Below are 14,911 nucleotides of genomic sequence, written 5' to 3'. Positions count from 1 at the left end.
CATGAAATATGGACAGGATACTGTGTGTGAATACAGCCTAAAAGAGAAAATGAAGACTGTATAAAGTGCCTTGTGATGGTTTCCTCCTGCAGGACTCCTATGGAGCGTATGACCCCGCGTACAGACAGTACAGTAACCCTGGCTTTGTGAACCCTGCAAAGTACCAGGAACCCGAGCGGCCCAGCTCCAGATCCAGTCACTGCTCAGATCGACCGTCCTCGAGGTTTGTCACATGACCACATGTCTTTTTATCAGACATATAAGATATGGGCGCTCACAATAAGGGGTATGTTTTTAGTTGATTGGGTGGTCTCGGCAACAAGAGAGATTTTATATTTAAAAATTTTCCACAGTTTTTTTTAACCTATATTAGAGTGCTGCAGTCACGTTTCTTTTTTTTTTCTTTTGCATATGTTTTATCACCAGACTCCTTAGAGAGACTCCTCTTTGACCCCACTTTCTGCTTTCCCTCCTATAGACAGGGGTACACCGCTCCGGGGAATTACTATGACTATTACCAGAGTCAGTATGAGTATGGAGGTGAGTAGACCAAGCAGGTGACTGTATTCTGTATACCTGGCGGGGACTGAGATGGCACCAGGTAATATTCTCTTCTCTCTAGACCCTTCCAGATGGGACCGGTATCCAGGAGCCTATGACCCCGGGTACAGGGACCCACAAAGCAGTTACTGGAACTATATGTACGGCAGCCGGGAGGACGTTTACAGCAGGAAGGTTCCCTACGCATACACCAGCAGGTGAATATGACACTGAGTAAACCAGTGTGGACGCCATGAGGTTCTGCAGCAGTTAGTGGCTGACTTGTCTCCCCCGTCATAGATACAATGTGTATGAGGATCGCTGGCAGTATGACCCCCGCTATGTTGGCGGTTTTGATGATGAGCCGGATGCTCGGAGGGATCTTGTGAAGGACGATTATGACCGGCGCAGTGTGCACAGTGAACACTCGGCCCGAAGTGTGCACAGCGAACGCAGCAACCATAGTCGTCGCAGCAGCTTCAGTTCTCGCTCGCAGCAGGTGCGTTACTGTGAACGTGTCCTTTCCCCTGAGCTGGTAAAGAAGCCGAGAGATGAATATTTAACGTGACAGTGTTTCTCCAGAGCCAGGTCTACAAGAGTGAACAGGACCTCACTGCTAATTCCTATGGTGCTCAGGTACCCAACCCCCCACTGCAGGACTACTCCTACAGCATGTATCCCAATGACTACAGCACCCAGCAGTCACTGGACGGCTATCAATATGGTTACCCAGGCAGCAATGACTGGCAGCCTGTGGAACAAGGTGAGCACCATCCTGAATACTTCAGTGAAGAGGGTCTGTTATTTGTGTATAAGGGGGAGATAATCTCATTCACTGAAGGGAGAAAAGGATAAAACTATTGCAACAGCGTATACTATATGGAGCTACAGCGTATACTATACGGAGCTATGGCGTATACTACACAGCGTATACTATACGGAGCTACGGCGTATGCGGTGTGGAGCTACAGCATATACTATACAGCGTATACTATACGGAGCTACAGCATATACTATACAGCGTATACTATATGGAGCTACAGCATATACTATACAGCGTATACTATACGGAGCTACAGCGTATACTATACAGCGTATACTATATGGAGCTACAGCGTATACTATACGGAGCTGCAACGTACAGTGGGGATCAAAAGTTTGGGCACCTCAGGTGAAAATTTTTATTAATGTGCAAAAAGAAGCCAAGGAAAGATGGAAAAATCTCCAAAAGGCATCAGATTACAGATTAGACATTATTATAATATGTCAACAAAAGTTAGATTTTATTTCCATCATTTACACAAATAACAGAAAGCAAAATGGCGTCTGCAAAAGTTTGTGCACCCTGCAGAGTTAATATCTTGTACTGCCCCCTTTGGCAAGTATCACAGCTTGTAAACGCCTTTTGTAGCCAGCCAAGAGTCTTTCAGTTCTTGTTTGAGGTATCTTTGCCCATTCTTCCTTACAAAAGTCTTCCAGTTCTTTGAGATTTCTGGGCTGTCTGTCACGCACTGCTCTTTTAAGGTCTATCCATAGATTTTCAATTATGTTGAGGTCAGGAGATTGTGAAGGCCATGGCAAAACCTTCAGTTTACACCTCTTGATGTAATCCCCCGTGGATTTCGAGGTGTGTTTAGGATCATTATCCATTTGTAGAAGCCATCCTCTCTTTAACTTCAGCTTTTTCACAGATTGCATCAAGTTAGCATCCAAAATTTGCTGAAATTTTATTGAATCCATTTTTCCTTCTACTCGTGAGATGTTCCCTGTGCCACTGGCTGCAATACAACCCCAAAGCATGATTGATCCACCCCCATGCTTAACAGTTGGACAGAGGTTCTTTTCATTAAATTCTGTTCCCCTTCTTCTACAAAAGTACCTTTGCTCATTCCGGCCAAAAAGTTAAATTTTAACCTCATCGGTCCACAGAACTGGTTTTCAAAATGCATCAGGCTTGTCTATATGTTCATTTGCAAAGTTCAAACACAGATTTTTGTGGTGAGGACGTAGACGAGGTTTCTCTATCGGCTCCATTGGGGGACACAGACCGTGGGTGTATCTTGCTGTCTCTAGGAGGTGTGACACTATGGTAATAAAAAAAAGTTAGCTCCTCCCAGCAGGATATACCCGCCTCCAGGCTCTGAGCTAGTCAGTTTAAGCTTAGTGTCTGAAGGAGGTGGACTGGTCTGGCCTATCCAGACCAGGTCTGTTTTTTTTTTTTTTCCCCCTAGTATAGGGACGTGTTAGTTTCTTATTCCTTTTTCTTTCTGTTTTCAGGTGGGGACTCAGGGACTGCGGTTCCCTGTTTCCCCATTGTGAGTAAGGGGGCACAGACATTGCGTATATGCGCTGTTAACCCCCCCCCTCGCCAACGATCAGCGCCTGAGTGGTACCTCATGGGTCCGGGTCCCCCTATGTCTCTACTCGCCTCGCTCGCGCATAGCAGCCAGGTGTGATGCAGGGACCAAAAGCTGGCTGAAGACTTCACTGAAGACTCCATTAGGTAAGTTCTTCTGACTGAGGTAAGTACCTCTTTCCACAGGTACAGCCTTGCAACCTCTGGAGACCCCCTGTTTTGGCCCACCTTATTTTAAGGGGCTGCATTTGCTGGGGGAGCAGTTACACTAAGGGGGCATATATTACAAAAAATCCTTTGTGTGTGGTGTGTGTTTTCAGCTTCAGCGTCGGCTCAGTTTTACTTTCATTTCGCCTGCAGAGGCTGCTGGTGCTCTGGCCGCCCGCTCCGTTCCCCCGAGCGCATATACAGTCAGATGGGCGCTCGGCACAAGGAGCGGGCGCGATGTTCTGTGTTTAGGGGTCAGTTACTTTGTGCCTTGCTCCAGGCACACCCCTCCCTCCCTATTGGCTGGCCTCATGAGTCTAGCTAGCTGCACGGAGCAATTTCTCCTCACTGCAGCGGACAGGGGACACAGATCTGCGGGAGAAAGTGCCTGTCTTCTCCTTTTTACCCCATTATGTCCGTACCCTGGGCTGTTCATCCCTCTAAACAGAAACCTGGGAAATTAGTGACTTACTATACCTGTAAGCACTGTAATCCAAGATGCCTGGCTCCGCTGAGCCAGTTTGCTCTGCCTGCTCCTCTGCTCCCCCAGACCCCCTGATGCCCCTTCGGTCCCGGTGGGTTCAGCCGCTCCTCCAGCCTGGGATTCTTCCCTGACCCAGCGTATTGCTGACTTGTTCCAAGTCTCTCATTTGGTGGCTGAGGCCTCCCGCGAAATGGTGTCCGCTTTGAAGGGGTCATCCCAGCGCAGGACCTCTCGTACCTCACGCTCTCACAAGCGTGCTAGGGGTGCCTCGTCTGACTCTTCCATTGAGTCTTCGGATAGACGTGGGCGTTCCCCTCACGGGTCCCGCCCCTCCCTATTATCTGGGCACAAACGTCGCTCCTCTAGAGGACGTTCTCGGAGTCACCACTCTGCCACGCCAGAGCCGCGTACCCGGTCTGGATTGCCCCCCCTACAAGACTGCCTCTACTTATTCACATTCCCCTGGTGAACTAGCGAACGAGGCTTCCGAACCGGCGTCTGACCCGCTCGGACTCAATTGCTATGGTGAACTCCTTGGTGACAGCCATAAGAGACACCCTTTATCTTGGAGGACCCAGGATCTTCGGATGTCAATCCAGGAGTATCATTTCATCGTACTAAGCCAGCACCTAAAAAAAGGTTCAGCTCTTGCTGACTTTGATGACCTTCTGGAATCCGCATGGAAACATCCAGACAAGAGATTCCCGGGAATCAAGACAATTCAAGAACGTTATCCATTTGACAAGGACCTTGTCGCTAAGGTGGCTTCCCCTCCCTCTGTGGATCCACCAATCTCCCGGATCTCTGCCTCTGGCAGATGCCGCTACCTTCATGGATCCCGCGGACAAGTAGGTAGAATCTTTAGCGAAGTTCGCTTCTGAAGCAGCTGGCTCTTCTCTTATTCCCATGTTAGCCTCGACATGGTGCCAAAAGCTCCATCAGGATATCTTAGCGGGATCCCCCCCCCCCCTCCCAGAGGATCTATCTGCTCTGGCTCTTCAATGCGCTAAAGTTGGGGACTTTCTGTGCGCAGCTTCCATGCAGTCAGCCCGTTGTTCTGCCTTTGGGTCACCTAGCGGCCCTCCGCTGCTCTATGTAGCTTAAAGCTTGTAATGCGGTGCCGCTTCCAAAAGGTCTCTCGCTGAGCTTCCTCTTCCGGGCGGCCGTCTTTTTGGCAAACGCCTTGATGAGATTATCTCTGAGGCAATGGGAGGTAAGAGTTCCTTGTTACCTCAAACTAAGGCTTGCCCTACTTCCCAAAGGAAGTCTTTTTCCTTTCGGTCCTCTGGCCCCAATAAGGGTCCCTCGTTCCAGGCACGCCCGTTTTGGAAGTCGGACTCCAACCGCCCAAACCGGGCAACCGCAAACCCACTTCTGCATGAAGTGAGGCCCCCACCCGCAGTTTATTTTCGGGTGGGAGGATGTCTCTTGTTTTTTCCGAGACATCTGGACCTCACACATTCAGGACCCTTGGGTCAGGGACGTGGTGTCCAACGGTTACCGGATCGAATTCGCCTCCCTTCCGAGGGATCGCTTTTTACCACCGTACTTCGTGGTATTATTTTCGTTGGTGTGAAGCTCAGGACTTCTCCCCGGTGACCACCTCGGTCCCGCGTCTTCTCTCCTTTTTGCAGTTAGGGTCGGAACTGGGGTTGTCTCTCAGTTCTCTTAAAGGTCAGGTTTTGGCCCTTACTGTTCTTTTCCAGCGGCCCCTGGCTTCTAATCTTCATGTCCGATCCTTCCTGCAAGGAGTGGCGCACCCTGTTTCTCCTGATCGGTCACATTCTCCCTCTTGGGACTTGAATTTGGTTCTGAGTGCCCTCCAGGGTGCACACTTTGAGCCCCTTAGAGAGGTGTCTTTCCGCCTCCTTTCTTGAAAAGTGGCATTTCTTGCGGCTATCACTTCCATCCAGAGGGTGTCTGAACTGGCAGCTTTTTCCTGCCGTTCTCGGTTTCTGGTGATCCACCTGGACAAGGTCGTTTTCCGGCCAGATCCTTCCTTTTTACCTAAGGTGGTCTCGGCCTTTCATCTCAATGAGGACATTGTCCTCCCGTCCTTTTGTCCGGTTCCTTCTCATTCTAAGAAACGCTTACTACACAAGCTGGACGTAGTTCGAGCTGTTCGGTCTTATCTCTCCTTCACTTCTTCGTTTCATCAGTGTGATTCCTTTTTCGTCCTTAAGGAAGGTCGTCGCAAGGGACAACCTGATTCCAAGGCCACCATTTCTCGGTGGATCCGGTCTGCCATCTTGGAAGCCTTCGCTGTAAGGGGAAGATTCCTCCTTTTGAAGGTTGTGGCTCATTCCACTCGTTCTGTTGGGGCATCCTGGGCTCTCCAGAATAGAGCCTCGGTCTCGCAGATTTGCAAGGCGGCTACCTGGTTGTCTTTGCATACTTTCTCTAGGTTTTTACCGAGTTCATACTTTCGCATCGGCTGATGCTAGTCTGGGCTGTAAAGTGTTGCAGGCGGCAGTGGACCGGCTGTCTGCCTGATTACTTATCTGCCCACCCAAGGGATGGCTTTGGTACGTCCCACGGTCTGTGTCCCCCAATGGAGCCGATAGAGAAAAGGAGACTTTTTAACACTTACCGTAAAATCTTTCTCGAAGGATCCATTGGGGGACACAGCTCCCGCCCTTTTTATTTTTTTTATTTTTTATTTTTTTTTTTTTTATTTTTTTTTTTTCTCCCCCTTTGGTTCTCTGTCCGAGGGTGTGTTCAGTTTGTTTTTTTTCTTCTGGTTCCCGGACAGTTTTTGGGTCTTTCTTTGACCTATTGGTCTCATTGCTCCCAGATGATGATTGAGAACAATCCATGACACTGGCAGGTCTCAGCTTTGTAAAGGGGGCAGTGCATGCTATAAATTGACGCCATTTTGACACCATTTTTTTGTTTTCTGTTATTTTGAAAGTGTAAATGATGGAAATAAAATGTAACTTATGGTGACATATTATAAGAATGTCTAATCTGTAATTTGATGCCTTTTGGAGGTTTTTCCATCTTTCCTTGGCTTCTTTATGCACATTAATACAAATTTTTACCTGGGGTGCTCAAACTTCTGATCGCTACGGCGTATACTATATGGAGCTACGGCGTATACTATATGGAGCTGCAGCGCGTTGTGGATGGGACGGGACCTAATGCCCCTGCAAGAGGGTTTAACCCTTGGTTTTTCTGCAGTTCCTTCTAGATCGCTGACCCCAGAGAAGTTTGGCAGCCCTCATGTATGTGCCAGGTTTGGTCCTGGGGGACATCTAATCAAAGTGCTTCCCAACTTACCCTCTGACGGGCAGCCGACATTAGTGGAGATCCACAATATGGAGGTGAGGCCCAGTGTAACCTCTGTACGGTCAGGGTCTGTTATGTGATCGACTTGACCTTACTTAAAGGGGTCCTACCGGATAAGAAAACCATAGCTGCAACTAGCGCCCCACTTGTCCTCAGGTTGTGTGTGGTATTACAGCTCAGTTTCATTGAAGTGACTGCAATGAGCTGTAATTCCAAACCCAACCCGAGGGTTGTTAAGGGTGGTGCTGTTTCTGCATGTAGGCAATTATGTATGTTTGTTTAACTCTTGGCTATCTCCTTTAATAATAACGTATCAGAGAAGACCGGAGAACAGAAAGTCTGATGCTCTAATAAATATACTTCGCTTGCCAAAGGTCCCGTTCACACCATGAACGACAGGATGGAATCCATGTCAGATCCATTTTGAGAGAAGTGTCCGGTTATCTTAACATTCTGCTTCACCTTCCCCTATCCCGGGCCGTTTTTTCCTTTTTTTTCTAATTTTCTTTTTGTGTCCAGGTTATTCTGCAGAACAGCCCAGAACAGGAGCAGATGAGAACGTTCCCCGGCCCCTTGGTCAAGTAAGAAGCTTCTTGTTTTATATTGTAGAACAAATGGTTAAATGGGTATTCCAGGCAAAACATATATATATATATATATATATATATATGTATATGTAATATATTAATATAATATATTATATATAATTTATATATATATATTCTGTCTATCTCTCAACTGGCTCCGGAAAGTTAAACAGATTTGTAAATTACTTCTATTTAAAAATCTTAATCCTTCCAATAGTTATTAGCTTCTGAAGTCTTCTGTCTAACTGCTCAATGATGATGTCGCGTCCCGGGAGCTGTGCATGATGGGAGAATATCCCCATAGGAACTGCACAGCTTCCGGGATGTGAGTCATCAGAGAGCAGTTAGACAGAAAACAACTCAACTTCAGAAGCTAATAAATATTGGAAGGATTAAGATTTTTTTAATAGAAGTAATTTACAAATCTGTTTAACTTTCCGGAGCGAGTTGATATATAAAAAAAAAAAAAAAAAAGTTTTGGCCTGGAATACCCCTTTAAGTAGATGCGGGGCTCCAGGTCTCCCTGTGGTGTAATGCGATCACCATGCGGCTGCCCTCTGTCGTGTTGTCACATTGTCCTCTTATAAATGAATAGCCTCCTCAGGATTGGTAGGTAGGCGTCTGGTATCGCAGCGCGGACATGTTCCTCATTTCACCCTTGTGTTTCTGCAGAGATGAAACTCACAAAGTCGACGTCATCAATTTTGCACAGAATAAAGCCAAAGAGTGTTCACAAAACGACAACCTGTTGGACCACGAGTCGGCGCGTCTTCTCTGGGATTTCATTGTCCTCATGTGTCGGCAGAATGGGGTGAGTAGTTAAAGGGGTATTCCGCTGCTAAACATCTTACCCATATCCAAAGGATAGAGGATAAGATGTCTGATTGCAGCGGTCCTGCTGCTGGGACCCCCTCCAATCTCCCGCAGCACCAGGCATTCTAAACAAATGCTGGGTTACTGCAGCAGTGGTTGTGATGTCACAGCCACGCCCCCCATGACTTCACGTCACACCCCTTCCATTCATGTCTATGGGAGGGGGCGTGGTGACAGAATGGAGGGGGCGTGATGTCACAATCACTGCCTCCGGCTCCGAGCATTCTGAACAAAATGTTCAGAACGCTGGAGCACCAGAGTACCTCTTTAATACGGAGGCGGCAGTAATGGAGGGTGTGCGGCCCTGGCCGCCGGTCTTGTGCTGGTGAAGTCGTCGTCTTTTATAGAGATGATGCACGTTTATGGCTTCTCTATGGGGTTTGCTATGGGGAGTGCTGAGGAACTCAAAGTCCCAGCATGCTCTGAGGCCAGCAGGAGCCTCTGATGTAGTGATTGTGATAATGTGCTGTGTATTAGGCAGATTTATAGTTGTTTTTGAATTGAGAGCATTGCAGCCGGGGGGCACTCTTCCTGCCTTCTTGATTCCTGCCATCTTTCTTGATTTACACTCTGTCTTGTAGACTGTCGTAGGGACAGACATCGCAGAGTTACTGCTCCAGGACCACAAGACTGTCTGGCTTCCAGGAAAGTCTCCCAATGAAGCCAATCTGATCGACTTTACCAATGAGCCCCTGGAACACGAGGAGGAGTCGGGGGCGTCTCAGCTTTCCTTCCTCACAGACACTTTACCCAACGCCGGGGTTGTTCTGGAGAAGGAGACCGAGAGATTCAGGGAGCTACTGCTTTTTGGACGTAAAAAGGTGACTGACCGCCCCCTAACTATGACAACTTGATGTCTCTTTTTAAGGTGTATTTACTAGTGTTGTGTAAATTTATAGTTAATGTGGCTGAACCTGACGGCTTGGTCGGTGATTGCTGTAGTCTTCAGTAGATCCACTTTCAACCTGCTCCAGGTGTAGATGGATCCAGTCCTAAAAGACTAAAGCAATCGCCGGCCGAGCAGTCACGTTTGCTAGAAGTCGGCTCACACTGGTTGTTACTCTCCCGCCATGTCCTGTGAGCACTTTCTCACTTGTCTTTTGATATTTGATTCTCTTCCCTTGTGAATATTTTATGTGGCCATTTGTGAGCGGCTGCGGATCAGCAGCACCAGGACTGAATGTCTGTGAATGTCTCTTCTTTCACAGGATGCACTGGAGTCCGCCATGAAGCACGGACTCTGGGGTCACGCTCTGCTGCTCGCCAGTAAGATGGATAGCCGCACACACGCCCGCGTAATGACCAGGTAACCTGTGCTGTAATACAATCTATCGTCCACCTTTTCCAGGTAGAGTCCTTAGCAGTCTTAGAACATGACTGGGAATGTATGCCAAGCCTGAGATCTCTCCAGAATGAATCTGGGTTATTGCCCCTTGTCAGTACAGAGAAGGATGCTGACTGTGACTGCCTATCGTGTAATGGATCATACAGCTAGATTCTGAAGCTGAAGTCAATTGTGTTCTGCGCATCCTCCATTTGCACAATCTTTACGCTTTTTATTTTTTGGTCTCTGAAATATTCTGTGCTGCTGTTTTAATTCCAATCTAGTTTCCTCCTGGCCCTGTTTTTTATTTGGCAGCTAATGAGTCTATTGGTTAATTGTAAACTGCAGATTAGAACTAAAACAGCAGCACAGAGTATGTCAGGGGAATTACATGTAAGACAATGCAAACATTAAAACACATGTAGCCGTGATAGAACATTGGTAAGAATTCTGAACCTGTTGCCGATCACGCTCTGAAGTTTCATCCTTTTGTGCATTTGGGCCGCGCCATGTCTGATGACTCCTCCGGCTGGCATACAGAGCTGTAATATGTCTTATTCCTCCTGTGATAGGTTTGCTAACAGCCTCCCGATCAATGACCCACTGCAGACGGTGTACCAGCTCCTGTCTGGGAGGATGCCGGCAGCTGCCACGGTGAGTGGGGGGGATGATTGTCGCTGTCGGTTCTTGTATATTACAGTCTTGTATCTCACTGCGGCATATTTACATGTTGGGATCTTGAAGATGTACAATGCTTGTTGCAGTGCTGCGGAGATGAGAAGTGGGGGGACTGGCGACCACATCTGGCTATGGTGCTCTCTAATCTGACCAATAATGTGGATGTACCAACACGGACCATCGTGACCATGGGAGACACACTGGGTGAGTCAGGTGTCAAGTGAGATAAGCACTACAGGTATTGTAGGGGTGGAGCATACAATGTCTATGGTGGTGTCCCAACCAGGGTGCCTCCAGCTGTTGTAAAACTACAATTCCCAGCATGTCCGCACATCCAAATGCTGCAGCTGGAGGCACACTGGTTGGAAAACGCTGGTCTACGGCCTCCCGGATGTGGACTTGTTACCACTGGGTTAACTAAGCTTCATTGTGAAATAAGTTTAACAAGTTTTATATATAGCTTAAAGTGGACCAGTCAGCAGTCTAATACTAAATGAGATTAAAGTGTCTAGGGGGTCCAGGGTTACCCAACGTACTCTGCCTGGTGATAAGAGGAGATGGGCGGCTGTCCCTGGGCTCCTGTCATGCTGAATATAAAGAAGGCTTCCATTATGGAAAAGGATTTAGGCAAACTAGAAGAATGGTCAGAACTCTGGCAACTGAAATTTAATGTGGATAAGTGCAAGATAATGCAACTGGGGCGTAAAAACCCTTGGGCAGAATATAGATTATTTGACACAGCCCTGACCTCAGTATCTGAGGAGAGGGATTTAGGAGGAATTCTTTCAAAAGACTTAAAGGTAGGAAGACAATATAATAGAGCAGCAGGAAACGCTAGCAGAATGCTTGGATGTATAGGGAGAGGTATAAGCAGTAGAAAGAGAGAAGTGCTCATGAATGTATAGGGAGAGGTATAAGCAGTAGAAAGAGAGAAGTGCTCATGGATGTATAGGGAGAGGTATAAGCAGTAGAAAGAGAGAAGTGCTCATGGATGTATAGGGAGAGGTATAAGCAGTAGAAAGAGAGAAGTGCTCATGGATGTATAGGGAGAAGTATAAGCAGTAGAAAGAGAGAAGTGCTCATGAATGTATAGGGAGAGGTATAAGCAGTAGAAAGAGAGAAGTGCCCATGGATGTATAGGGAGAGGTATAAGCAGTAGAAAGAGAGAAGTGCTCATGGATGTATAGGGAGAGGTTAGCAGTAGAGAGAAGTGCTCATGGATGTATAGGGAGAGGTTAGCAGTAGAGAGAAGTGCTCATGGATGTATAGGGAGAGGTATAAGCAGTAGAGAGAAGTGCTCATGGATGTATAGGGAGAGGTTAGCAGTAGAGAGAAGTGCTCATGGATGTATAGGGAGAGGTTAGCAGTAGAGAGAAGTGCTCATGGATGTATAGGGAGAGGTTAGCAGTAGAGAGAAGTGCTCATGGATGTATAGGGAGAGGTTAGCAGTAGAGAGAAGTGCTCATGGATGTATAGGGAGAGGTTAGCAGTAGAGAGAAGTGCTCATGGATGTATAGGGAGAGGTATAAGCAGTAGAGAGAGAGAAGTGCTCATGGATGTATAGGGAGAGGTTAGCAGTAGAGAGAAGTGCTCATGGATGTACAGGGAGAGGTTAGCAGTAGAGAGAAGTGCTCATGGATGTACAGGGAGAGGTTAGCAGTAGAGAGAAGTGCTCATGCCGCTGTACAGAGCACTGGTGAGACCTCACTTGGAGTATTGTGCGCAGTACTGGAGGCCATAGCTCCAGAAGGATATAGATACTCTAGAGAGAGTTCAAAGAAGATACTAAACTAGCACATGGATTGCAGGATAAAACTTATCAGGAAAGGTTACAGGACCTGAACATGTATAGAAGAAAGAAGAGACTGAGGGATATGATAGAGACTTTTAAATACATAAAGGGAATCAACATGATAAAGGAGGAAAGCATATTTAAAACAAGAAAAACTACCACAAGAGGACATAGTGTTATATATATATATATAGAGGACATAGTGTTATATATATATATATATATATATATATATAGAGGACATAGTGTTATATATATATATAGAGGACATAGTGTTATATATATATATATATATATATATAGAGGACATAGTGTTATATATATATATATATATATATATATATATATAGAGGACATAGTGTTATATATATATATTTATATAGAGGACATAGTGTTATATATATATATTTATATAGAGGACATAGTGTTATATATATATATATATATATATATATATATATAGAGGACATAGTGTTATATATATATATATATAGAGGACATAGTGTTATATATATATATATATATAGAGGACATAGTGTTATATGTATATATAGAGGACATAGTGTTATATATATATATATATATATATATATATATATATATATATATATATAGAGGACATAGTGTTATATATATATATAGAGGACATAGTGTTATATATATAGAGGACATAGTGTTATATATATAGAGGACATAGTGTTATATATATATGAGGACATAGTGTTATATATATATAGAGGACATAGTGTTATATATATATATATATAGAGGACATAGTGTTATATATATATATAGAGGACATAGTGTTATATATATATATATAGAGGACATAGTGTTATATATATATATATAGAGGACATAGTGTTATATATATAGAGGACATAGTGTTATATATATAGAGGAAATAGTGTTATATATATAGAGGACATAGTGTTATATATATAGAGGACATAGTGTTATATATATATATATACAGGACATAGTGTTATATATATATATATATATATATATATAGAGGACATAGTGTTATATATAGAGGACATAGTGTTATATATATATATATATAGAGGACATAGTGTTATATATATATATATATAGAGGACATAGTGTTATATATATAGAGGACATAGTGTTATATATATATATATATGAGGACATAGTGTTATATATATAGAGGACATAGTGTTATATATATAGAGGACATAGTGTTATATATATATAGAGGACATAGTGTTATATATATAGAGGACATAGTGTTATATATATGAGGACATAGTGTTATATATATATAGAGGACATAGTGTTATATATATAGAGGACATAGTGTTATATATATATATAGAGGACATAGTGTTATATATATAGAGGACATAGTGTTATATATATATATATATAGAGGACATAGTGTTATATATATATAGAGGACATAGTGTTATATATATATAGAGGACATAGTGTTATATATATATATAGAGGACATAGTGTTATATATATATATAGAGGACATAGTGTTATATATATATATATATAGAGAGTACATAGTGTTATATATATATAGAGGACATAGTGTTATATATATATAGAGGACATAGTGTTATATATATAGAGGACATAGTGTTATATATATAGAGGACATAGTGTTATATATATATATATATATATATATATAGAGGACATAGTGTTATATATATATAGAGGACATAGTGTTATATATATATAGAGGATATAGTGTTATATATATATATATATATATATATATATATATATATATATATATATATATAGAGGATATAGTGTTATATATATATAGAGGACATAGTGTTATATATATATAGAGGACATAGTGTTATATATATATATATATATATAGAGGACATAGTGTTATATATATATAGAGGACATAGTGTTATATATATAGAGGACATAGTGTTATATATATAGAGGACATAGTGTTATATATATATATATATATATATATATAGAGGACATAGTGTTATATATATATATATATATATATATAGAGGACATAGTGTTATATATATATATATAGAGGACATAGTGTTATATATATATATATATATATAGAGGACATAGTGTTATATATATATATAGAGGACATAGTGTTATATATATATATATATAGAGGACATAGTGTTATATATATATATAGAGGACATTGTGTTATATATATATAGAGGACATAGTGTTATATATATATAGAGGACATAGTGTTATATATATATAGAGGACATAGTGTTATATATATATAGAGGACATAGTGTTATATATATATATAGAGGACATAGTGTTATATATATATATAGAGGACATAGTGTTATATATATATATATATAGAGAGTACATAGTGTTATATATATATAGAGGACATAGTGTTATATATATATAGAGGACATAGTGTTATATATATAGAGGACATAGTGTTATATATATAGAGGACATAGTGTTATATATATATATATATATATATATATAGAGGACATAGTGTTATATATATATAGAGGACATAGTGTTATATATATATAGAGGATATAGTGTTATATATATATATATATATATATATATATATATATATATATATATATATATATATATATATATATAGAGGATATAGTGTTATATATATATAGAGGACATAGTGTTATATATATATAGAGGACATAGTGTTATATATATATATATATATATATAGAGGACATAGTGTTATATATATATAGAGGACATAGTGTTATATATATAGAGGACATAGTGTTATATATATAGA

The 14,911-nt window shown here is 42.5% G+C and overlaps 1 protein-coding gene across 4 annotated transcripts in view; it reads left to right on the top strand.

Moving 5' to 3' along the window:
- The window catches only part of SEC16A (SEC16 homolog A, endoplasmic reticulum export factor), a 62,404-nt gene that overhangs the window by 7,295 nt on the left and 40,198 nt on the right, over positions 1 to 14,911 (top strand). For all 4 annotated transcript variants that reach the window (XM_056538330.1, XM_056538331.1, XM_056538329.1 and 1 more), the window contains exons 3-14: positions 93 to 223; positions 479 to 540; positions 623 to 758; positions 841 to 1,039; positions 1,123 to 1,303; positions 6,768 to 6,910; positions 7,395 to 7,456; positions 8,135 to 8,273; positions 8,917 to 9,156; positions 9,544 to 9,641; positions 10,232 to 10,313; positions 10,424 to 10,541. In XM_056538330.1, coding sequence (XP_056394305.1) covers positions 93 to 223; positions 479 to 540; positions 623 to 758; positions 841 to 1,039; positions 1,123 to 1,303; positions 6,768 to 6,910; positions 7,395 to 7,456; positions 8,135 to 8,273; positions 8,917 to 9,156; positions 9,544 to 9,641; positions 10,232 to 10,313; positions 10,424 to 10,541 — 1,591 coding nt within the window. The remainder of the gene's footprint in view (positions 1 to 92; positions 224 to 478; positions 541 to 622; positions 759 to 840; positions 1,040 to 1,122; positions 1,304 to 6,767; positions 6,911 to 7,394; positions 7,457 to 8,134; positions 8,274 to 8,916; positions 9,157 to 9,543; positions 9,642 to 10,231; positions 10,314 to 10,423; positions 10,542 to 14,911) is intronic.

Source organism: Hyla sarda, chromosome 9, assembly GCF_029499605.1.
Source record: "Hyla sarda isolate aHylSar1 chromosome 9, aHylSar1.hap1, whole genome shotgun sequence".
In the NCBI taxonomy this organism is placed as follows: Eukaryota; Metazoa; Chordata; class Amphibia; order Anura; family Hylidae; genus Hyla; species Hyla sarda.
The sequence above is the reverse complement of the archived record's forward strand: the minus strand, read 5'-3'. Positions and strand labels throughout refer to the sequence as shown.